General features: G+C 40.2%; 1 protein-coding gene across 3 annotated transcripts; it reads left to right on the top strand.

The window, feature by feature from the left end:
• The first annotated feature begins 2,727 nt into the window (after positions 1–2,727).
• Positions 2,728–25,591, top strand: ammecr1 (AMMECR nuclear protein 1). 3 transcript variants are annotated; one of them, XR_014569445.1, is made up of 6 exons: positions 2,728–4,405; positions 11,361–11,471; positions 13,141–13,255; positions 17,067–17,157; positions 17,724–18,949; positions 19,105–19,125. XR_014569445.1 is itself a non-coding variant. In XM_083768174.1 (6 exons), exons 1-6 carry the CDS (start codon positions 3,870–3,872, stop codon positions 19,217–19,219), a joined length of 1,065 nt encoding a protein of 354 aa, XP_083624300.1. In that variant the 5' UTR covers positions 2,734–3,869; the 3' UTR covers positions 19,220–25,591. The 3 variants fall into 3 exon arrangements, 1 of the variants encoding a protein (XP_083624300.1); XR_014569446.1 differs by lacking the exon at positions 19,105–19,125 and having other exon boundaries at positions 17,724–18,787; positions 18,821–18,861; XM_083768174.1 differs by having other exon boundaries at positions 2,734–4,405; positions 18,853–18,949; positions 19,105–25,591.
• The last annotated feature ends 1,383 nt before the right edge of the window (positions 25,592–26,974 follow it).

The following is a 26,974-nucleotide window of genomic DNA, read 5'->3' on the forward strand; positions in this document are numbered from 1 at the left end:
ACCCTACTACCCTGGTACGATGTTAAGTATAGCTACGAAATGATACCACTAAGTTCTACAACTGACTGTAGCTAGCCACTAGCCCACTACTAGGCATTACAATCAGGTTCTCTTTAAAATAAATCTGTTTTAGCGCCTCAATCCACCCAACGATGGGCAGCATATATATTTTTGAGTGGTGCCTCTGCTCCATTACGCAGCTATGTGTGTCCCTGTGTCTGTCCGAGCACGTAATGCTGCAACACGGTAACTGTCATTTCTCAACCTTTTTGGACACGGGAAGGCTCACTGGGCATGTTCCTGGGGGTCTGGATGTTCCGGGGACCCCCACGTGGTAACTGTCATTTTTTCAACCGTTTCGGACACGAGAAGGCTCGCCGGAACCGGGCCAGCTCCAAGGTAATGTAGGCTACAGTACAGACTAGAGCACAGTAGTACACTACAATACAGTACAAAGCACAGTACAGTAGCCTAACTATAACAATAAATAGTTGCCCCGCTCAGTTGGTGTGATTTCTTTTACATTGGACGACACTGTAGCATGCCATTTTTGTATGTTTATTACATTGGACTAGTGGACTACATAGTGTAGCATGGATTTTTTAAATGATTTCCCACACCGGAAAACGCCGGGCACCCTGTTCCCTTATTCTTGATTTCACTCGTTTGTCAATTTCACTGTATATTACCCCCTCATCACTATACAACATGGATAGCGACGGCTCCCGAGCTTGACAAGCTCCCGACGCTTTCAAACTTTCCAACAGCCGACCGTCTGTGCTGTCTGGAGCTGCCTTATTACACTACAGAATATACATGAAGTACACTATGAATAAAGAATTTCACCCGAACAATTGTAATTAAGTGCATTTTCATAATGTTGCTGATGTCTGAGGTGGGTGGTGGGTCCTCCTCCTTTGGGTACCGTATGCTCACTGATGTTATGTAGTTAGTAGAAGGTGTTTGTTGTAGGCCTAGTTCAGAAAGTGTGGAGGAAATTTGATTTTAAGCATCAGTTTGCATGGACCACTCAAAAGCAGATGTGTCCTTCAGTTATAGGAATCAATGATTTAAAGGGTTGTACAAATATTTATTAATTTATTTTGTATTTTCACACCCGTGTGAAGTAAGTGGTGCAACTCCGTGTGGGGGTCTCCGGAACTTCCAGACCCACAGAAACACGCCCAGGGTGCCGGCCCGGTTCCTATAAAAAACTATAAAAAAGGGAAAAAAAGGCACACCAAAAAAAAGAAAAGGTTGACTATGTTGACTATATTGCTGAATGTCATGAAGTTCTATTCAATAAACAGAAATAAAAAATAAAGAAGTGTGAAGTGAGGGGCGCTTTAGACGTACATCATCATGAAGGGAAATAGACACTATGTCTATATTTGCTCAGACACTATGACGTAAAACTATCCATTCATTGTCAATGGGAATTTCACATTTGTGTAGGACAAAGTTTGTGGACAGACACCAAAAGCTGGATACAGTAGGAGAGGCTAGTGCCCCTCAAAAATAGAACAGCCAATACCAATGACTTGAATGACCCCACAGCTGAGCCAAAACTAAAGTTAGACCTATATTAAATGTTATACCAATGCTGTGTTGCATAAGAGCAGGCCTATGTAATCAGAGCCATTAAAGGCCCATCCAAATTCTATGACCCATTTAAGTGATCATCTCATGGTTGCATGCACCTCCCCCAAGTGGGACAACTGGGGTCCTCCCCCAGGAACGTTTTAACATACCGGTAGTAGATGTAAGTTCCTGCATGTTCTGGTAAATTTTGTGACTTCAATACCACATCCAGGAGAAATGCAGGACAATGCAGGAGATTCCTGAGTGTTGGCAGCCCTGGTACAAAGATGAACCACAACATTAGGCCAATATGACCATGGTAGACCTAACTACTAGTAACTACTAGAGTAAAATAATGTAATTTTATTCAACTCTTAACTTAAGTACTGGTTCTCAATGTGGGGTCCTGGGAGTGGGAAGCCAGGGGTCCTTGAGCGAATTACTGGTGTGCAGGTCCCCTAGAATTTTTTGAGGGTGCCAGCCCCTCCTATATTCAGCTATTGTAGATTTTCGTCTTACACAATTCCCATTGACAATGAATGGAGAATTTATGTCATGTGGACAAGGCAACGAGCAAATCGGCTATTTTTGTCCTGCATAAAGAATAAAAAATGAATAAAAATGACAATGAATGGAGAATTTACGTCATATATTTTTGTCCTATTAAATTCACATGAATGGAGAATTTAGTCTGAGCAAATAGACATACGTTACGACATGATGATGTACGATGATAAGAGCACCCCACCCTTTACACGGGTGTGATTTTTTTTATGAACCAAAATGTGTACACTGATCATTGTACAAATTGAACCAAAATGGACCAATCCCTACAATCTTAGTTAAAAGATTTACATGATTTTATACTGTGTATGGTTACTGTATGATTCACTAAATTGGGGTCCAATTTTTTTTTAAAGCTCCATGTGACCTAATGCATATCAAATTGGAATTTGGAGGTCCCTGTCCCTGAAATTAAAAAGGTTGAGAATCACTATATGCTGTGAAGGAAACAAACATAATTTATGCCTATGATCGTCATGCGCATGTAAAGTTTCTTTCTGGGTACAAATTTGACAACACTCAGTACGTCTACGCATTATGTGTAGAGATCGGGCGCAAGATACTTCCCGAATCGCAATTCGGCGTGGAAAGGGGACGGGAGCTATGCCTGACTGTGCGCCTACAGAATGATTACAGGGCTTTTCCAGGCAGCAATACTGAGCACGGCTGCGGAACGAGGGTTGTGCCAAACAAACCCGGCGGATCATTTCTGACGGATGATGGAATAGAATCCTCGTCTGTTATGTATCCCAATAAACGGATGACAACAACCTCCAAACAAAACCAACAGAAAACTTCCACTTCTCCTGTATTTGACGCGGGGTGGTATTGAGAGATTTTTAACAACCAAGCTGGTCCAAGATCAGACATGAATGCAAGGTGCATTAAAGTGAAGCGGTTGTTTATTATGGGTGGTTAATGTTAACTGAGATGATGACTGGGGCGACGCTGACGCTTTTCATTATGTCAAGCCGAACCTGCATTGTCAGATGCCATTTTACTCTGCTGCGCTTCTATCCCGGCTGCGCCTGGAATTCCAACATACTGGGCCTGGTCGTCTCTAAACAGAAGTTCGCCAGAAAGTAGTAAACAACTGGTGTTATAATAAGAATAAGCTCCATTGTCCGATGCATTGTGCGCTATTCGTGCTGAAGCTTATGGGTCCTGCGTACTCCAGCTCCCGGCTCCCACACAAAGCGGTGTGTGCTGCAGCCTGGTCCAGTACTGCTCTCACATCTGGACTGCCTGGCCATAGTTGATCTGTCTGTCTGCGGCCTTGTTGGATCGTGAGGTGCCTGAACTTGTGGACGGTTTATAAGCTGCTAGAAACCCTACTGCATCGGAGGGGACTCGTGTCACGAAGAAAGGGGGTTTTAAATATATTTTTTGGCGTGGACGTGTTTGGGATCCATTAAACCATCGTGGTGGTCTAAAAGAAGCTGGACTGTCTGGTTGTCTAGTATCATAAAGGCTAATCGGCTATGGATTTTAGTGCGTGAAGGCACGCATTTTCCTTTTTAAAGGCAACTGTTAGGGTGACATTGCAGTCTTGTCACGTCGGGTTATTTCGTCGACCGACATAAAACAGTGAAAGTGGAGTATAGTCCGTAGTACGTCTCAACGCAGTGGAATTTGTACGTGTGGTCGGCGGCGGCGTCCCCCCACCTCCTCCACCCACCACCCCCTCCTCCACCCCACCGCCGTTCCCTCCCGCGGTGACGGTGATGGGTCGGAAGCGGTGTGTCGGTGCAGATTGTTCCAAGATGGCGGCCGGGTGCTGCGGGGTGAAGAAGCAGAAGCTGTCGGGATCCCCCGGGGGGTCGGGGGGTCCCGGCGGCGGTGGCGGGGTGGTCGGCGGCGGGGGGGCGGGAAGCGGTGTGGCAGGAACCGGACATTGTGGATCGGACTTGGGGATTGGTTCCTCCACGACCGTCGCGGCGGCAGGGAACGTGAGCGGCAGCGGCAGGGCGGTGAACGGCCTGGGGGGACCGGGGGGGAACGTTAACGTTAGCGGCGGCGGTGGCAGCAGCAGCAGCGGCAGCACAAACGCGTTGTCTCCGCCTGTCCACCCGGCCGGCTACAACTCATCCATCGGCCTCTCCCCGAATCTGAGCCCGGGAGGACCCGGCTCGGGAAGCGGCGGAGGAGGCAGGAAGATGGTCGTCTCGGCGGAGATGTGCTGCTTCTGCTTCGACGTGCTTTATTGCCATCTGTACGGATACCAACCTCCCAGAACACCCAGGTTTACAAACGATCCCTAGTGAGTTTGTCTCTTTTTGTTTGTTTGTTTTGGTTTGCATGTCAGACCTGCTGGGTGATGCTTTTGTTGTTCAAACCACCCGGTACAACCATTGTTGTGTCTCGTGACACGCTGACAAGTTCCCCATAAGTTTCCCCCTTGAAATGCAATGAGGGGAGAACAGTGTGAAGAAAATGCATGTTATTAGATCTTTGATTGGGATAACAAATAAGGTTGAAGTGGACAACACTTATATTCATCCCAAGTTGCAAAGTAGGGCCTTGTGGACATGACTGGCTGCATGGCTATTGGCTAACTGTTAACATTAATACCACTGGCCTTCCGAACCTCTGTGCATCAGATCTAAGGTTTCGGTCTGAACAGGATTTTTGAAAAGCTGCCCTGTTCATCCGTAATTAACATGAGAGGTTTCTGGAGCAAATACACATTACCCTTAGTCCTTTGTAGCCAGCTAATGTAATGCTAGCCACTTGAGCCTGGTTTCAATTAGCTAACGTTATTAAACGGCACAGCACGGCTAAGGCTAATGTTAGCTAGCTAGTTAGCCACGAGCTACTCTAATAGGAGAGCGGAAGGGCGATGATTATCTTGAATATCTTCAAATCAAAACAGCAGTACACCGACAAGAACATTATTTGAGTCATTTAAGAAGCATTCAAGAGTACAATGCGTACGTTACTGAATGACAGTCAAAAAATATACCCCTCCGGTAAATTAACTGTATGTACCACCCTGCTAAGGGGTTAGCTTTGTTAGCTATGTTGAGAAAAAATAGGACACGATGTTGAGCTGGTTAACTTAATTAATTTACCAATAAAGTGTCTTTGATCCAAATAGACGGCCATGTGTGCCACTGTGCACATCCACAAATTGTGTGCCCATTTCAGTGGTGAAGTTAACTTCACAGTGGAGTTGTGTGGCTGAACAGTAACAAATATGGTTCGGCTTCAACTAACAAAGAAACATGGTAGATTGCTAACTTTAGCCATGGTTAGTTGCATGCTAACCTCAGCCAAGGACCACCAGATCATGGACACAGTGTAAACTTGTGTTAAAGACCATTTAGTTGAAAATAATTGATATCTTGTTCACAATGTTGTTCACATGCTGAGTTAGACTAGAAGTAGCTGTGAGACCATGACTTGGATGTCATCACTACATACATAGGTATAATTAACATGTCAGTTATAAATGAGCATTTTGTGACCGTCAATCATCACGAGGCCAATTTTTACTTGGTCACACACGAGACTTTCTCGATACAAAATATATGTTGGCTATATTTTTCAACTGGAAAAAATAAAGACGCTTTCCAGTTTTTACCTAGTATTTAGCATACTTATTTTGTTCATGTGTCATTTTTGTCTAGACATGTAAAGGGTCACCAGATGTACCGGTATATAAAGTTGTTTGTTTAAACATCGTTGTGTTTGAACGATGTTTTTTCTTTTTCAACCGGAGTGCTGGGGCCCAGCCGTCCAACGACTGTCTGTCAGGGTGGGACAGTTGGGCATTTTTTGTGTGTGCGCCATTTAAGTGTTAAAGGATATAACATTTGCAATATTTATAAACACTTAATGATAATATAAACACTTGATGATAATATGTGTAAATATTGCAAATGTAAATTCCTGAAATACTCAACAGTTAGCTTTTTGTATACCTGTTTTACCAGTTTTACTAGTTGCAAGTGTGCAAAGCTCTATATAACTCAATGGTGGTAAAAATACTGGTAAAAAAATCAGCATAGTCTACATTAAAGGGCCACTTCACCCCTTTTGTAACCAGATCTTATTAATGATGTTTGATTCTTTCCTGGGGGTTTTATGTGGGCAAATATGTGTTTTTAGATATTTTAGTATTTCATGATGTCATGGACACTGGGCTCACTTCCTGCCTGGACTACAATTACCATAATACTTTGGTGCACTGCTCCTCCTTGTGGATAGGGGGAGGGCTGTCTTACTGAGACAACATGTAGTCCACCATCTAGGTATTAAAAATGTCTCAAAAGTCCTTAAATTGTCACATCACTGTCATCTGGGGACCCCCCCAAACCACAGGTTGAGAACCACTGGTCTAGAGTACCAAAAAGATGCAACCATTGCATTTGCAATGATGACTACCTTTGGTCATTGTTCAGATGCACGGGACAACCCGGCGCTTCCCTCTGAGCGGCCTGTCAGTGTGCACTCAGTGCACCCAGAGCGCAACACTTTGAAATGTCATGTTCATCTGTTAGTTTACATTAGTGGTGGATATTGCTTTCAATCTCACAATAGATATGTATCATGATACAGAGGCCACGATACGATATATATCGATACATATCGATTATACATTTATTCAAAATAATGACCATGTTGCACAAATACAATAAAACACTTTCAGGCCTGTGAGATCTTTAAAATAAAATAAATTAAAAACAAGGGGTCGGCGAAGGGAGTGCATTGCAACTTGCAATGGGGGCTTTGATAACGTTAAACAGGTACGTTTGTCAACACTGCGTCACCCAGATAATTTGTGGCATTTATTGCCGTATCGATACAGCAGTCTCTCGATCGATTCACCTATTGTCCGGATTTTTGATCGATATATTCATATTGCCATATCGATTCATTGAATGCACCACTAGTTTACATACACTACACATGTCACTACTTGGAACTTGGACTTTCATTCAAATGAAATGAAATGGTATACTTTACGGATATTACAAATTATTGACGCACTGACTGAACAAGCCGTTGCAATTTTCCATTATAGTTGTGTACACTTGCATACTAATTACAGTCAGTTTATAATGCACATTTCAATTCCTCTGTGGCTTGCTTTGTACAGCTTCTACCAGATATGTGTGCCTCTTGACCTTTCAATATGAAATGGAGATTGGGGGAGAGTTGCAATACTGCACCTATTAAGTCTAACCTATATAGATTTCAGCTCATTTGCATGACCAAAGTCGGGGGTGGGAAACCACACTATACCACCACGTATAGTGAATGATTTACATTCTTGTATCAATCTTCTGTAAGCGAGTAATAATTCTGTAACCGTTTATAGGAAAGGTGTGTTTTCTAAGAAAGATTCAATGCTTTTATTTTGTAGATTTTAACGGTCCAATTACTCTGGACTGTGGAGCATGCAGGGCAAGACCTATGCTGTAGAGTGCATTGCTGTAATTTGGCAGAAGTAGTGGGATTTTAGCGGATGTACTGCTCAAGGAAATTATGTTTGACGCTTTACAAATCTGTTTACATTCTCTGTGAATGTTGTGATTGGTCGAAAAATAGCATATCCGGGGGAAATACATCTGATGCATGTTCCGGCCCGACACTTCCGGACATGCGATCTCTGCCTTAGGTTGTGGCCAGGCTTTTCTCTTCGCAGATAAGTCTGGGACCGAGCCTAACTGTAATTACATTTTTGACAAAGAAAAACATTTCAAACTACAATAAAAATGTTTTATTTCATGTCAAATAAATTATGAATAAATACATTATTTAACTTTTCGAACTGCCGTCAATAATTTGGGCATGTCATAAACAAATATTTAAGAAATATCAGACCCACAAGCTCACGTGTGTAGGTCTTAATACGTCTTAAATACTATATTTCATTTAGTGTTTGTTTTAATCAATTAAAAAAAATCTAATTGATGAATCTATGGTATACATAACAATATATGTGTAACTGAAGGAGACAGAATACCCATAAAAAGGCAAAAACCCTTTATTCACACACAGAATGAACATGAAAGCATATAATATGAATGTCACAAACTGGCAAATGGTGCATGATGAAACGATGAACCATCCTGAAATAAAATTGAACTCCCAAAGTGAGTGTAAATTGTAAACCATCCCAAAATTATATAGATTAGACAGGTAGTTACATGAGAGCATGAAACTTAGGTTGGGATTTTAAATGCCAAAGGTTTTAAATACCACACTGAAGAAGGCTGTTAGCCGAAACGTTTGTCCCGATGAAGTAAATAAACAGTTTAAATGTATTTCTCTCAACCTCTACTTTTTAAAATGCCAAAAGGTTAACATTACAATGGAGGATTTAACAAATGTTTCCTCTATTCAAATAATGGCTCCTTTAAAGTCTGTCTGTGCTTTGCGCAATAAATATTACAGCCTCGTGTTCCGTTCAACATTGATTATCTTTTAATATCATACAAATCATATCCTTAGCCTTACTACTCTATGGAGTGCAGAGCTATGTTTTGATGAGAGGGCATGAAGAACAGAGATGCAAGGAAATGGAAAGGAGATTGCAAGATTTGTAATTAATCTTTGCCAGCCAGTGAGCTGGTGTTTACTCAGATTAAATGCAGTTCCCTGTTTGATAGGCTATATGGTACTCCATCCTCTTCAAATTGAGAGGCTGGTATTAGTATTTATGGTGGGACTCCTGCAGTAGTCTTGTGCCGAGAGTTTACACACCGGGGAATCCATGTTATATAGCCCCTTCATGTTGTAATCAAATATCCACACCTGGTGCCAGTGTATCGATGTGTCGCAAGAGGAAGTACGACACCGTATCAATTTTATGTCCCACCTCTAATCCAAATGTTTGGATAATTAATGTCCTGAATAGATAAAACAACATATTACCACTTTCAACTTCACATCCAATGTGACTCAGCACTATTAAAAATGTATGTGGCTTTCCGGTGTTTGAATTGTGAGCAGGAAGTAATTAGATTTAAAGAGCAAATTTGCAGCTATGTAACCTGAATGCTATCATTCTACTTTGGGGAGGTTGTGAAAATCTGATGTCACTTCCTAAAGTGCTTGCTGTCAAAGGCCATGGAAAATCTCTGCCAGCCAGTACGTACTAAAGTACTTCACAGCAAGCTAGCAACATACAGAATGTACGGTGGTGCGGTTGGTAACGCTGTCGCCTCACAGCTAGAAGGTCCTGGTTCGATTCCCGCCAGGGATAATGGGGCTGTGTTCTCTCCTCCGCTCCGTGCCATCAGCGCCCATAGCCTAGGTGGGTTTGGCGAATGGGCCTTTCTGTGTGGAGTTAGCATGTTGTCCCCATGTCCCCTAGGGTAGGTAGTGGGCCCTCACAAAAACATGCAGTAATCCTGGTCTCTATACTGCCTCCATCTGGTCAATCGGGGCGCCTGATGGAGGGAAAAGGATCTGGTTGGAGTTGGAATAACATGTTCCTTCCACCCGCTACATCCTACCGGGGGAACCCCCCTCCTGTCAGGTGAAAAGAAACTGCCTGCTCACTCCTCATGCATTGAAAGAAGCATGAGCTCAGTTCACTGTCCCAGGTTGGGAGAGTAGCTCCCAGGTTTTGGAGTTTACATTGGCCCCTGGGTGAAAAGATGGGTTACAACTAGGGATGCACCGAAAGGGAAATTCTTGGCCGAAACCGAATACCGAATATAGGAAACAGTTGGCCGAAAACCGAATACCGAATATCCGAATATGATTAATATTATACATCTTTTTTCCTACCATTGCTGTCATGGCCGTACCTTAAAGCTACCTGATTTATGGCAAAATAAATGGTTATGGCCAAACTTAACTTAAATAATAATCACTATTATGGGTCCATAAAACATTTATTCAGACCTTTTGAATGCATTAATTGCATACACTATTCGGTGATATATTTTTATATATTTATATATTTTCTGTGGCTGAATATTCGGTGCATCACTAGTTAAAATAGTATTTATACAGAGTAAGTACAGAATAAATAATCTCTCAATCACTTGGTAATGACTGTGACACAGTCCTGTATCTGAAAGGTCAGAAATGCAGTCCTTGCAACCACAATGTTTCCAGCCATACAGGTCTAGTCCAGAATGCCACTTAAGCACTATATACTTTGTTGTACAACAAATAGATTTTTTTTTTGACCTACAAGCTTGTAGATGTTTGGAAAATTTGAAAGATTTAGAAAGCTTTTGCCTATAATGCCATGTTGAAAGTGGTTATCACTTAACATACCTACACCCGCACAGTATCATTGGTATGAAGTGTAACTGAATATCGCTGTTTTAGTATCCTCACTTAACCCATTAATCTGAGTTTGATTCTACAAATGTTATGTTAACTTTAATAATAATCACTATTATGGATCCATAAAACATTTATTCAGCTCTTTTGAATGCATTAATTGCATAGACTATTCGGTGATATATTTTCTGCCTATTTGGGCCGAAACCGAATAGGCCGAAAATGCATTTTTAGCCATTTTCTGCAGAATATTTTCTGCGGCCAAATATTCGGTGCATCACTAGTTACAACCCCCCCCAAAAATACAGAATGTATTGGAGAGTGCTACATCAGATTTTCAACGGTGCCCCGAAAATGATAGATTTCAGATTTACAAATTGGCAACGTTGGCCTTGAATTGAAAGTAACATAAGGTAGACTGAAGGTTATGCAACATTGAAAAGTACATTTCTCAGTTTAAGGCCAAGACATAAGATTGATCCATATAACAATAATCTGTCAGGTCCCCACCAAAATAGGTGGCTGTGAACAAGTAGGGTGCTTATAATGTGTATACTTCCACTGAGTCAAATGAAATTATGCTCTTGGTGTATATGAATTATGAAACATAATGCAGATACCAACCAAACCCTTAGACTACTTTAGTGTGTGTGTGTGTGTGTGTGTGTGTGTGTGGTAAAGTCGCTAATCTTTTTTTCCCCTTTTTTACATAATGGGTAGTTTAACAACTAGTCAACTAGTGAAAATGACTAGGTGTGTGTGTGTGTGTGTGTGTGTGTGTGTGTGTGTGTGTGTGTGTGTGTGTGTGTGTGTGTGTGTGTGTGTGTGTGTGTGTGTGTGTGTGTGTGTGTGTGTGTGTGTGTGTGTGTGTGTGTGTGTGTGTGTGTGCGCTAGCACCACTCAAAAATTGTAAAGGAAAGCTTCCCTATATGTCATGTCATATAATATCTGTCTTCTCTTTTCAGCCCACTGTTTGTCACATGGAAAATAGGCAGAGACAAGCGGTTGAGGGGTTGTATAGGTACATTTTCTGCCATGAACCTGCACTCAGGACTCAGGGAATACACCCTTACCAGGTAAGGTTACTAAAATGCAGTCAGATCTTATCTGCTGTTGGGCAGAAACCTTGTATCGCCATATTTCATTGACCATGATTAGGGGTAAATGTTACCCATAATCAAACTAGGGATGTACCGATGAGACATTTTGGCCGATATTTATATCCGATCTAATTAATTGCTGTTGGTCGATAACCGATGTCGATATGATCTCATTCTGTATTAATTATAATAATTTTGTCTATTCTGAGAAAATGCTTCTAAACACTGAATTTGAAAAAAGCAATGCCTCTTTATTCCAAAACTAGGGATGCACAGTTATTGAAATATTGGCCCATATCACAACATAAACAGTTTGAATGTAGTATATTTATTTGAAAATGTTAACTCTTTTGAAATCTTCCCCAGAAAACACTGATATAATTTGCTGCCTTCATCACATAAGGCTTTTTCAGGCTTTCTAATTTATTTTTCAACATAAATATCTGTATTATATATTATTTATTTCAATTTGATACCGATATTGCATTTTAATGACCGAATAATTGCCCATCTCTAAATCAAACTTACCTTGTTATGATACAACCTTTTTGCTCACTGCTCATGAATGGCAGTGTTTATAGATTTTTAATTGAACAAGTTAAGAATTGTTGCAGAATATTGCATAGCATGTGATAAAAAAAAAATCCCAGCTTTAAGGATAGCAAGGTCGGTCCGTCTATCCGTCCACCAGATCAATGCTCCACAGCATATCTAAATTGCAATGGAATTTGCTGTGCATCTTCATGCCCCCAGAATGAACTTTGATTTAGGTGACCCATTAGGCCAAAACTTTCACTTGCACACGAGACATTTGAAAATCAAATGGCCTGGTGCCAGCGAGTGCACAGACCATATGCTCCTTGTGAGAGGTCCTGGGTTCGAATCCAACTTCACTTTGGTCTTGCATGTGTCTCTCGCTCGCACGCATGCACCTTGGTTTCCTTTCTGTCTACACTATCCTATCTGAAATGAAGCATAAAATGCTTTAAAATGTAAACTTTGCATGCAAAATATCTCGTAATCTAATGACCAGTTGTAAAAGAGCAAGTGTTCTTTCCACCTAGAATGATTGGTGGAAAAAGACATCAGTTGAGTATTCCTTCTCGCTCTGCACAATGCACAATTTAACTCTATAAAGGTTTGGCCCTTCATTTTAATCTCCTAGTCCTACATATCCCTTGACCTATCTGACTAACCAAATAAGTGTGTGTTATGCATAATGTTATAGCCATGGTGTCATGTAAATCAAGTCATTTACACACATTGGTTTCGATATCATGGATCATTTGATAGCCACGCCCTGTACCAGGTTATCTGTGTTATTCTCTCGTTTCTTCATTTAGAGGCTGCAAGCAGAGGTATCATTGGTTTGACCACAATGTGGCATTTGGAATGCATCACAGCGCACAGGAAACAATCTTTGATGATTAATGATAACAGGCCCTGCAGTTGTTGGCTTTTCCTTTGTAGCATTTAAAAATGTGTATTACATCACATTCTTGTAACAAGACATGCATAAAGTTGTGAAAACAGCATTTTCACGTTGGGATTCAGTCGGTTGCTCACCCCTCCCGCCCCACCCCCAAATGCATGTTCACTTATTCCCCAGCCCTAACTTGTGGCCATATGCTTTGATATTTGACAGTGCCCTTAAAGACAGCCGCTTCCCCCCCATGACAAGGGATGAGCTGCCTCGCCTCTACTGCTCAGTGTCTCTTCTCACCAACTTTGAAGACGTCGGTGATTACCTTGACTGGGAGGTAAGGTACCTTGTCAGATGAGGAGTTTTGCTGTTCCAAGTGCTGTCTCAGAACATTCTCACAACAAAGTCAAAGTCAAAAAGTGCTTTTCGGCCCAGGCCGTAGCGTAATGGTCTGGGCACCGGACTGGTGATCCAGTCGCGGTGTGCCGCGGGTTCGACTCCCGGACCCGACACGGCCTTTACCGCATGTCATCCCCCCATCTCTCTCCCGTTTCCTGTCAGCCTACTTTCTATCCCTTAAAAAATCAATAAAGGCGTAAGCCACAAAAAAATATCTTAAAAAAAAAAAAAAAAAAAGTGCTTTTCAATAAATCATAAACAGAGTAACAGACATCAGAAAACAGATTTATATTAAGGAGATAGAATGCAGCTTTAGACAATAAAATGGAACACACAATTAGAAGTGCAACCTTTTTAAGCGGACCATCAAAAACATCGACTAAAGGCCTATTATCATAGTCTGGATTTTCGGTGGTGAGGTGACCACCTCTCCAGTGGTGAGCTGACCACCGGAGCTGAAATAACGTTGAGCGGTGGTGAGTAAAAACGGAGAGAAGGGCTTGAGCGGTGGCGGTGGTTTGCTCTTCACCTCGGATCGTGACGTCATGTTATGTTGTAGTTCGGTGGTCACCTAACCACCGAAAATCCAGACTATGTATGAGCCTTAAGGCAATCTCACCCTTTTGGGTGAGATTGTAGTTCCCTGGGACATGTGACAAGGCTAGCAGGAAGTGGCCTTATATATCAAAGCACAATCCACTTTGCCAGTCAAATGGGTAAACTCAAGTGATGTCACTGCAAGAGTATTCAGCCTTTCATAATTGGCCAAAGATGAGAAAATGCCTGGGTTTGAACTATTTCATAAAATTGTTTGCTGAAAAACTTCATTTAAAAAATGCAGATGTCTTTCTCTGACTGTCTCTCTGCACTGTGGTTGGTGCTGAGTAACACCGTCATGCTCTCTTGCGAGATCAAATTAAGGATTCACACTATGTCTTATTCTATAGCCTCATTTTAATAAGGTTAAGTAATATCGTGGTCTAAAATAAAGCCCAGGCTATTAATTGAACTCTTACAACATGGGTCATGCTGAGACCAGCTCAGTGGCCTTGTTGTTAGTGTCCACCCTGAGACTGGGAGACCAGGGTTCGACCCCCGGCCGGGTCATTCCAAAGACTCTGAAAATCCAATTCAACATCTGACCAGGTGAGGCAATACGCCTCTACAGCCACAACTTCCTTGAAAAACATAGAATTGGTTGACTAAATTAGCGATTTAAACGCTAATTTCAACCTGTCACTTGTTGATGTTCTTGTCCGCTAATCAACAAAAGATCTGAGAGTCTTGGGGCCGACCTTTACTTTTTGGATACAATGTGCGGAAAAGGATAAGTGGAATAGTGGAAAATATGCGCTGGCTCTGAAACGTGGCAGAATGGTAAGCTGGTGCGGTGGGACCTCATCTCAGAGCTACAGTATGAGTGGAGGGAGAGGTTCCATATGGGGCTATGTATAGTGATGTGTAATACAAGTAAATCTAGTGTGAGCAAGGCTGAAGTGGCTTACTTCATGTTACAATGTTACTCATCTCCGGTCCTTACCTCATTGTGAACAAAATGAATTAACTGAATGTTATAAATATCATTGTAAAATGAGTTAATTACATAATAGAGCAACTGTGTGCATCATGCGAGAAAGATAGAGACCAGGAGCTTCATTCATAACAAACCTTGTAATTATGCTTAAATATTATCCTAATCTATCCCATACGTAGTACTTATGCCTGATTATTGGAAAATACTTCAGTCCGGTCACTTTAAATGTGGAATTGTTACATACTCATCTTTGATTTATGAATCTTGAATGATCTTAGATTTTCTCTTAGCTAGCTATCTGTATTGCCTGGAACATTGTGGGCAGGATGCAGCTGAGATACTCAACCTGTCACTGAGTTCCCTCTGAAAAGTCCCCAGTTATTTTAACAAGTCTTTATGGTAGTGGATGTCGATGTAACTAATGTATACATCTGTAGTGGTTTGATGTGGTCTCCCTACTCTTCCATTGAGAAATGTATACAGTGAGAGTGAGTCAATGTCAATAGAATGAATCAGATACACTAGATGCACCGCCATCTCTATGGTAGTTTAAACATTGTTCCAATTACCTCTCTCTGTCAGGAGGAGACAATGGCCATTAAACGCTTTAACAAGTAATTTTGCAGCCATTTTCTAGAGTCTAGACTTTCTCAAGGTTGTTCCATTTGGTGGCATAAGCAAGTGTTAGTGTTAATTAATAGAACCTATTTTTTTTTACTTTTGTACCTATGCATCATGTCAGCTTTGTAGATTAAGCAGAACAACTCGCAAAACAATTATTACTGACAAGGCACAAGTTTGGGCAGCCAGGGGATACTGGGGTTTTTGGAAAAATGAACAGATACTGGCCAGAAGTTTACAGTTCTGCTGAAGATACACCACCCTCAGCAAAGGGTTGGGCTATATTCTAAATTTAAGGACCGGTGTCTTTCAGAATACTTCCTTAGCATAGAGCAAGACAGCTGCTCGCTTCGGACGCCTCCTCACAACGCCACGACGCACGGACATCCTCACGGAACCTAGCGCCACGCAGGCCTTTCTCCAACCTCAATCTGCCCTGCATTACACACGCCAAACATCTAACAATCACCTTAATTAAATTAATTTGCGTCAAACGACTCATCTCCACGCAAATCACGTGTCACCAGTGAAATGCCAGCTCTGACAGTTGGACGGGGGCATGTTAACGTGAACACACGCGCTGTTTCGCGACCACACTGTCCGCCCCCTCCTCAACCACCTCCCGTGCCATACACATGGGCTACATGCACGCTGAAAGCCTGGACACTGACAACGAATGGTTACAGCCCTGCGTGACACACTGAACAGCATGATCACAACGGAATGCTTATCTGTCTGGGACAGTTACTGTGCAATTTTATATCTGTTGGATCATAACATATGACTACTATAATCCACCACTCGAAGGGGAAGACGGATCCTGTGCCGTCGGAACAACAAAATGACTACAAAATACATAGACATGCAATGACCAACGCTGGCTCAATAGCTCAGGAACGCCACATTCCTAAATCACACAAAACATGAATTTGAATAAAGGTTAGCAGATGGATGTAGAAATTATTTTAGTGAACAAGTACCGTAGACAGAAATTGTACCATGCCATCTTATAATAATCACTAAAAAGGGGCTGTCTCAGGACAGAAACGTAGTGAGAAGAGGTACAATTAAATGGAGGTCATCATATGGTGTGTGGAAGTATGGAAATATAACTACAACGTGTAATCTCAAATGACAAAGAATTTGGAACTAGAGCTAGTAACAGCTCCTGGACTAGCCCTGTTTTACAAAGTTAGATTTTCTGATCAGACTGTGTAAAGTCAGAAGGAGCAGCCATCCTTTTAGACTCTGATTGTTGATACAATGCCGTTTCTGAACTGCTGAGTGGGCTATTTTCAGCTGGCAGAGTTAGTCCCATTAGCCTATTGTTGAGACTAGAGTAGAGGGTGGAAATAATTTGGTGAGATTCTGTCGACCAAGTGTAAAGTGCAGTGTCAGTGTAGTGTAAATTCAGAAGAATACTATAGGTGAGTAATTTGTTTAAATACCATAGTGCTAAACCTGAGTAAGGATATAACAAAGAAAACATGTGAAGCACTTGTGTAGTTTATTTGATGTTATGTAAAGGACTAAATACATTGCCACAAGGTTTCTAATATCTGGCCACTGTTGGTTTTCTATCCTTTCATTCCAGGTGGGTGTTCACGGTATTAGGATAGAATTTTTCAATGAAAAAGGATCAAAGCGCACCGCCACCTACCTACCAGAGGTTGCAAAGGAGCAAGGTGAGATTGTGTGTAATGTGTATACTTCTGAAATGTAATCAAGTGGTTAACATTGATGGGATATTTTCTTTAACGAGAAAATAATCACTTACATTAAAGCTGTTTGTGAATGTTACGACTTTGAAGATCGACAATGTCGCTCACGAGCGACCAGTTGGTTACAACTGTAGATGATGATACAGGAAAAACAAGTGATTGACCATAAACAAAGCTCGGTTTGATGATACAGGAAAAATAAGTGATTGACCATAAACAAAGCTCGGTTTTATGATACAGGAAAAACAAGTGATCGACCATAAACAAAGCTCGGTTTTATTACAATCAGAAACTGGAATTAGAATCAGAGGTAAAAGCATCTAAAAATGGTAAACAGACCGTGGCTCAAATTCAATGACCTCGAATTGCAACTTTCTAAACTACTTTTGTTGTATATATGGAACATAACCTACTGTGTGAAGCTGTTCACAAAGGTTTACCTAACTTTGCTACTACAGGGGAAAAAATGCACATATATGTTACTCTTTTTTTTTTTTACTCTGTTTGCTCTTTCTTGCCCTCTATTCTAGCCCTTTGCTGTTATCTATGCTGCTGCATTGTCTGAAGGAAGCCAAACAAAAATAAGTTTTACTCTTATATACCTGTGTACAAGATGTAACAATAAAGTACAACCTTGAACCCAGGGTTACTTGAGGGGATTTCAGGGGATGCCCAGCAAAATGAATTGGTATAGCATCAAAATCAGTTTAACCACTTACCGGTAATTCGAAAACAGCCGATCTATAATTTCGCAAGGGGTCTTGTTGTGAGCTTGTAGAGAAAATGTGGAAAAACTTGGTGCTGTCCGAGTTAACTCATTTAATTGCAAATAACTCACTGTAATGTTAATTAATTATTTTAATTACAATTGATTGCATATTTATTTATTTTATCCATTTGGACATGCATATTTATTTATTTTATCCATTTGGACATGTGGATCCCTAAATAATTTTGGCCCAGATGATTATTTTAATGTGCAACATTGTTTTCTCACTCAACAGTAAACAAACCAACATACAGTATACTGTAAGTGTACCGGTTTACAGGTCTGCACATTCAATGTCAATAATATACCCATCTGCTGCAGCCATGCAGTACCATTATGGTTTATTTGAGTTTTCAATTGATTTCCAATAGAAAATTAACTTAGTTTTGCATAAAGCCAGCATATTTTTCCACTCCCATGTTAATAGTGGTATAAAAGATCTGAAAAATAATATCCCTCTAGGGTACATTGTGAACAGAATTATGGATGACTTATTTGCAATTAACTAGATAAATCGTGTGATTAATCGTACAGCACTAAAACAAGCTCTCCTCCCTGGCGCGCGTGTGTGTGTGGCTGCGCAACAGTGACACTTGGTGGTCAACAAACGCTATTTCCGTGCTTTGATGGACGGATACGTGGACACCTACACATAGGGACACACATTGCTGTCTATAGAAGTGGCTAGCACCACTCAAACTATAATCTTGACTATGTTTAATTCAAATCTTATAGGAATGTTTTCAAATGGGGATCCACAGGCAAATGCATGCATATCAATTTGGGGGTCCGTCACATGAAAATGTTTAACTCCTGGGGTGATTTGTTAGTTGTTACAGTACATTAAATGGATTTTAGAATGTTTATTGATTCATTCCCTTTTCCTACAGGTTGGGACCACATTCAGACCATAGATTCCTTACTACGAAAGGGAGGTTACAAAGCTCCCATCACAAATGACTTCAGGAAGACCATTAAGTTAACCAGGTAAGATCTTGACATCCCTAAACAAACATGTAACGCTAGGAACCCACCAGCTGCACAACTGATTTTCTTTCTTTTCAGTGGTTTAAGTTAGGATTTAACAGTTGCACCCCTACAAGGGAATAACTAGCCTTTTCACGACTCTTCCTCACCGCTAGGTACCGTAGCGAGAAGATGACAATGGGTTATGCAGATTACATCACCCACCGTCAGCATCATCACTACCAGAATGGCATTGGGCACCCTCTACCACCCTACAACCATTATTCCTGACAGCGAGCCGCATGACCAATCATTGGACCTCTCCTCGGACCTTTTTCCAGGAGAACCCGCCCCATCCTGGTCTAGCTATTTCTACTACTGTACCATTTTATGATGATAGTTTCCGTTGCCATGTTGACTGTCTTAGCAGACGCTGACATGGCAACGGGTGGCAAGGAAGCAAGCATACATTGATTATGGCAAGAAATCATAATTTTCCCCCATTTTATTCTTCTGCAATTAAGCATTTGCAGCATATATTTACCCATCTATAACCCCTCATTGTTTTTTATTTTTTGTTTTATTTTTTTGAGAATTAAACAAATAAAAGATTTTCCTAAACATTAGTTTTTCAGCAAACCTAATTAGGTTTTTTGATTCTGTGGATGGAAGGAAGTCTCTTAAGGTGGATTAGTCTTGCTTTTTTATTGTTTAGGCTTTGCTACTCTACATTTAGGCTGGTTATATGCTTATTCGTTTTCTTTATCATAATAGCCAGGCAGACTTTATGTATACCATGTAGCAAGGCAACTGCAGTTCTAATAGGCTGTATCTTCTTTATTTCATGTCTCCTCAGAAAAGATAGACTGTTAAGGTTGGTTTGGCCGTGTAAACTCTTGTATTATCATAGTTGGGGAATAAATGTTGGGATCTATATACTCATATTTGTAGATTGTTGTAGGGTTGTGACGCTACTCAGCCAGTATTTCCTGGTGGTCTTTATTGTTTTGGCTCACAATCGTGTGTTTGCTTTTTTTTCTGTGTTATTAGATGTTTGGTCTGTCTGACATTGGAACCTGTTAGAGTAAATTAAGAATTGGATATTGTCAAAATATTTCAATGGCAATTGTTGGGAACCCCTACCCCCACCCTGAGTAGTTCTGGTGTTATGTGATGAAACCTGTAAAACTTGAACTGCGTTTGTTTGGCTAGAGCTCACAGCTATACTCTGACTGTTTTGTCCAGCGCTTTCACCATTGAGTACAAATGTGAAGGAAGCCATTTTGTATGAGGATGATCCTGTCAGGAGCTCGTTGATGGGTTTATTTTATAGAACTGTCCTGAATCCTTTTTTCCCTCTCTCCAAGCATCAGATATTCTGTGCAAATATTTATATATAAATAATCTCAATCTTTGCGGTTGAGATTTTATCTTCGCAGAGGGTATGTTCTCCACATCGATATATCATAAAGCTGCACTGCTATCTTTGTTTCTTCATAGAGTTGAAACATTTATAAAGATCGCTATGGCCATTTAGCCAAAACAGCCAGAGGCAGATTATTGTATATTGAAAGCGGTTACAATACTTGCCAACTCCGCTCGCCACCTATACATGCACTGTGGCTGTGCAATGATTCAAATAAAAAAACATTAAGCATCCAAATTTCGAAAGTATGTTTGAGTAGCAACCTTTCGAACAAGCTTTCACATTTTGGGGGCCAGGCCTATTGATTATCCTGTGAAGTAGACTAGAAGGATTGATTCTCCAGCTTTAAGGGGTAGGGGTGTGTTTGTCGGGGGTGCCTATTTTTTATTTAGAAGAGCATTGGCGACGATGAATTGGAATGATTTAGTCAGCTGAAGAATGCTTACATCTTAATTTACTGTGTATGTTGGTTAATGAGTTTGCTGGCAAGGAGACTATTGACAGGGACATGCGATAACTACTAAAAGCCATATTCTTTTTAATCCACACTTTTCTAAGAGTATATGTTTGGTTGGTTTCGCTTGAAGTGTTTGCTTTCAAACCCATTTATTTGGTCATCTAACATACCAGGTCTTCTGATGTCTGAAGCCAAGGCTGGGCTGCCATCACTGAATATTTATTGAATCTAGTGGTTGAACTGAATGGCTTGTATGAGTGCCACTTCATTATTCAGGAGCCATTAGCTGCAATCACTTCTTCATATAATCTGTATTTCTGAATACAGCTGAGCATTGGCCACATTCACATGGCAGCCATTTTGTTTTATGCCATGCTCACCGAGTATGGAGCAAAATGGCCTTTATGATTGAAGATGGTCTTAACCCACATTTGTGCTATTTCTTTGTCTACCCTTATGAGGTAACATACCACTTGATGCATGAAGGACACGTTCAGCAACATGCCATTTGACATTTACATTTGTCTTTGTCATGCCTTGCATGAACCGTGTGCTTTAAAAAAAAGAAGAAGCAAATTGTAGAGCAGATTTTAGAGTACTCTGCTGTTCACGAGGACCCGTTAGTTACTCATTGTGTCTCTACATCATACATTTTTGTGATGTATTATTTCTGTTGGTCTGTTTTGGCAGCTGCTCTGCAGTAGACTAGAGCAAACAAACAGTTGAATTAGCTTGAATAGAATCTCTCCGAGGGGCCAGGCTGTTTACAGTTAAGGTCTAAATCTAAAGTCAGGGCTTTGTAAGGACTAAAGAAGCCATTTCCCACCCAAATATTCCTCGTTACAAGTCACATTTACACACAAGTTAGGCTAGCATGTGTCTTGAATGTTTTTACTCTTTGAGGATTATCATTGTTGTGATCCATTGTGTTGGGGTATTTTTTTTCTTTTTCTTCTTTTAGTTCTGATGACTGGAATTTTTGAGAGGCGCTCTGTATTTGACTGACATCTTTTTGTAACAGCCTTTACTAACCGATAGGTTCTTTTTTCTTTATGCAAAATGTCAAGGGCTTTTGGCACTCCATCCACAGTAACCTGAAATGATCCAAACTTAAGTTGTGTTGCCTTAAACTGAATGATTTGACAAATGATGGACCAGTACATGGTGCTGTGAGTGTTCCTGGCTTAGTCTATCTCATATTGTGCTGTTGTCTTAACCTCAACCTACTCTCCCCCCCACAGGGTGATACACAACCCAACATGTTTTACTTTTGCCCTCCATAGTAAGTTCCAATGAATTTGTCATGTTATGGTTTAAACCTACCTATATGCTCACATATTGCCCAGCTACTGGTGCTATTGTTTTTTTAAATTTCTTTCAGTTAAAAAAATAAATAAAATTGTCATGAGAGATCCTAAGTCATTTACATCTTAGCCCACTCCCCCCAGCGCGTACTATGGTGATGGGATCAAGAAGTTGCCCTGTATAGTGCGATTAAATTTAGTGTTTACTGGGGGACCGCATGTAATTCAGACAGGGCATTAGTCCGACATGCATCCTGTTTATTAGGCCAGTGGCTTGATTTTTGGCAAATTTTTGGGAAGGAGTAAGTAATGTAAATTCAGCAATGTGAATTTAGGAATTTATTTTATTTTGTAACAGTCATGCCTTATATTCCGTTGTAGAATGGTGTCACGTGCCGAAAATGCCAGATCTACAAGGTTGTGAGCCTGTAGATCGGTTATTTTCACTGCACAACACTGGCACTCAACTAAGTATATATCAGACTTCACAGAAGTTCACGCATTCATTTTCTGGTCCATTAAATACGGCACAACCTAAAAATTTCTGCTGCAAAACCAAATTGACCATGCTCTCTTTTTCATAAGTCTTTGTATACATACACATGCAATGCATTTTTTTTGCATGTACATATGAGTATGAGACCTATGGTTTTTATCCATGATATGCTTGATCTATGGCTTAGACACTCTTATTAGCCAATAAGAGAGATTAAAAAAGTCAAAATAAAAAAAGACAAATATGGTGCTATTGGACCTCAAGTGGGGTTGGTCACGGGCATAAGTGACTGGTCATGCGGACTCATCGATCATATCATACTTAAAGATGCTGCATGTATGATTTTCTAATGAATATGTTGCTGTCATAACCTGTGATGACACATTCTAATACTAGCAAAATAAGAATGTAATTATCACCGATATAAACATTACCCCCCTCCCTCATTCACTTTGGTCCATTATGTGGATGCTCAAGCCCTCCCTCTAGTAGAGGTGCATGGTGTTCTTTTAGCCATCAAATGAAGGGCGGGGGGACAGGTCGACAATAAACCGTACCGACAGAGCAACTCATGGGGCTATTGAATGTCATGGAGACGATTTTCACCATCTGACAGCGATGTATTGAGAGAAAATCTACATGTGTTACCTTTAATAAATATCCTTGATATATGCAGATCTGTTGAACAGGTGTTGTTTTTCCCCTACCAGTGCAAGTCACCCCTGCAGGTTTGAAAGGACACAAAGTCACAAATATCCTCCCTCATTTTATTTCTCCCTACACTGTGGCCCAGACTCATATCCTGCTTATTTATACATCTGTCATTAATATTATCAGTGGAAGTGATTGTTGCCTTCCGAAAATACGTATTATCCCATGGATGCTGCTCCCAAATCGTAGCTCATGTCAATTTCCTCTCAACTGTCAAAATATGTTTTGCCTAAAAGTTATTTTTGGAAAGGTTTGGTCATATAAAGGGAAACTTCACCCTTTTTGCAAAAAAATATATGTTAATGACGTTTAGAAGATTTGGAAAACTTTCCCGGCTGTCTTATTGTGTGTAATATGTGATTTTAGATTTTAGCAGTGAGCCAAGTGTCTCTGATGTCATGGACACTGGACTCACTTACTTTATCGACTACATGTTGTCTCAGTAAGACAGCCCTCCCCCTATCCACAAGGAGGAGCAGTGCACCAAAGCATTATGGGAATTGTAGTCCAGGAAGGAAGTAAGTCCAGTGTCCATGACATCAGAGACACTGGGCTCACTGCTAAAATATCTAAAACCACATATTACACACAAAGACCCCCAGGAAAGTGTTCTAAATCTTCTAAATGACATTAACATATATATTTTTTTTGCAAAAAGGGTGAGGTGTCCCTTTAAGGCTTTCATTGAGTTTTGGCTCAGAGCCTTCCCAAAACAATGTCATTCAACATTATTTGTGAGGTCACTGAAACGTCTTTCACACCTCCATCCCACACCCTAAAAGGTAGACTTGATGGTCACAGTGTAATTTGGGCCTCCCCTTGCGTTGTAAAAATAACTACACACTGCACGGAATGGACTCTTAGTTTTGTAGTGACAATTTCAGGCATTGATACCTCATAGGATATTATGGAAAGACACTTCTAGTTTGTTGTAGCACATTGTCTTTTGGTTCCATACCAGGGTTAGAGTTCAAGTCTCTGCATTCCTTGCGTGGTCATTCGTGTACTTCTGTGGAATGCACAAGCTCATGTTAACTTTGTATGTTGGACCTAACCAAAGATGCCAACCGCCATGCCCAAATGCTGCTCTTCAGACTTGGCTTCCTGTCCTTCCAAAAAACACCCCTGCAAAAGACAACATGTTCTTTATTTCTCTGTTTTTGTTTTGTTATTTTTTTTGTGCGTTTCTCACCTGTCTTTACTTATGAAGCAGCCAGATATTTTTCAATGAATTTTCATTGAGTAGTCTGAAGCCATTACTTGGCATCAATGATGGTAAAAATGGTTGCGATTTGTTATTGTTTTGTTGTTTTGTTACTATTATTTTTTTTTTTTTTAAGAAGAAGAAAATCCCATGGTGTGCCTCCTAGCTTAATGGGTTTCTAAATGTTTTCTTTTTTCCCCCCCAAAGACCAGCAGTTATACTTTATATATAAAAAAGATGGATTTGTCCTTATTTTTTACGCCATTAAAGATGAAAAAGCCTGTTTTCTTTACTCTGGACCCAGTAGCTGCACTGGTATACAATCGCACTGATAGATGAATAATAATATGGAGAGAAAAAAGTCAATAATTATGATAATGACAAAGGAAATAAGAACTACAATAAACTTGTGTTTGGAACTTTTTATTTAAAAAAAGGAAAAAAAAAAAAAAAAAAAATTACCTTTTTTGTACATTGAAATGAATTCTTTTTCGAAAGAATATTTTGGATCTAGTTTAAAATTTATTTTAGTGTTTTTCTATGTTCTGAATCTTTGAGACACTGAGTTATAAGACATGTCACTGTACAAAAGTGGGAGAAAAAAATACTTACAGTGACTAAATGGGCTGGGAGGGTTACCTGGTGTAACTCCTCATACCAACTTTTATTTCCTCATTTGTTCATTTTTTCATTTTTTTGGTTCTCTTTTTCTCTGCTAAAGTAACAATGAAAATGTTGATGGAATATACGAACTGGGAAATTAAAAATACAATCCCCCTATAGAGTTAGATCCTCTTTCCCTTCCTTCCCCATTGAATTGCTGTTAGTGTGACGAGACTTGAAAATGGGCATTTATTACGATAGTATGGCTCAAAAAACATTTAAAAAAATAAAAATGAAGAAAAAGAAAACTTTAAAAAGAAACAAATGTGTGGGGAAGGTGAAAAATATATAGATGGGTTATCAGTGAGTATGTACGCGATGGCTGTGAAGATGATAATGTAGTTTTAAAACATTGTTATTACCTTTTAAAATCATTTATTCAATAAAAAAATACAAAACCAACTGTAAAGAGAAACATGTGTTGTGTTTTATTTTCTGTCTATATCTCCTAGCAAGATATATTAGAAGCTGCTGGGGCAACACTGACTTAGACTTCTTTCCTCAACTTAATTTAATCTGTACATTATTGTGATTGGAATTATCTGTCCCTCATGATAGTTGAAACATGGCATAAGGATGAGTATAGATGACACTAAAATTGTACTTTTCAGCTTAGCTATATGTAGGAGGTCAGGGTATACCTTATAGCCTACTTACAGGCCTATAATTGCCATGGCTTGTTTAATCTGAATCCAACATATATAAAACATATATTAAAAATATATATATTGTTTGTTCAATTTGAATTCATAAATGTATGCCTAGATACATATCAATAAGATTTTAAAACAATCATAAACAATATCAAACGTTAAAAGTTGAGTCATTTAGGCCTTCAATGCAGCCGGATAACGTCAGTCAGTCAGTCAAGAAAAAATAAAATAAATAGACTATAGCGTGTGTGTGTGTGTGTGTGTGTGTGTGTGTGTGTGTGTGTGTGTGTGTGTGTGTGTGTGTGTGTGTGTGTGTGTGTGTGTGTGTGTGTGTGTGTGTGTGTGTGTGTGTGTGTGTGTGTGTGTGTGTGTGTGTGTGTGTGTGTGTGTGTGTGTGTGTGTGTGTGTGTGTGTGTGTGTGTGTGTGCGTGCGTGCGTGCGTGCGTCTTTGCAGTAGGGGTTCTGACTTCTGAGCATAGTGGTTCTGAGCGTGGGGGGGGGGGGGTTGTCTTCAGCTGCAGTGGGATCCATAATAACGCACGTGCATGTATTTAAGTCATCAGATCGTGCGCGCCACCTCTTGGTCACACCACCACACACACAGTCACTGGCTGCGGTTACATGAGGGCTTTTTCATTCAGTATGAAAACTTCACAATTAATTAATTCAGAAGTAAGTTTTTTGCTGCGTGTTTACATGGGAAATGGTCATTCCGAATGAGTGTTTACATGGACAATACTTTTAAATCCCATTATTTCGTTCCACGGTTTGGGGCTGGGAAGGCTTCTGATTGGATAGGCCCTATCCAATCAGAAGCCCCCTATCCGATAGGGGGCGGGGCCTTAGAGTATATATATTTATAGATATAGATATATAACTCTATGGGCGGGGCGGATATGTTTACGTCCAGTGGTGGAAAGTAAATAAGTACATTTACTTTAGTACTCTACTAATGTAAAAAATAATAATAGGTATTTCTACTTTACTTGAGTATTTATTTCCAATTTCCAATACTTTTACTTCTACTCCACTACATTTCAGGTTAAACAAAATAATAATAATAATAATAATAAAACACTTTTATGCCATATATACATCAAATATAAAGTAATACTTTATATTTGATGTATCC

This window comes from Protomyctophum parallelum (assembly GCF_964188405.1).
Source record: "Protomyctophum parallelum genome assembly, chromosome: 1".
NCBI lineage: Eukaryota > Metazoa > Chordata > Actinopteri > Myctophiformes > Myctophidae > Protomyctophum > Protomyctophum parallelum.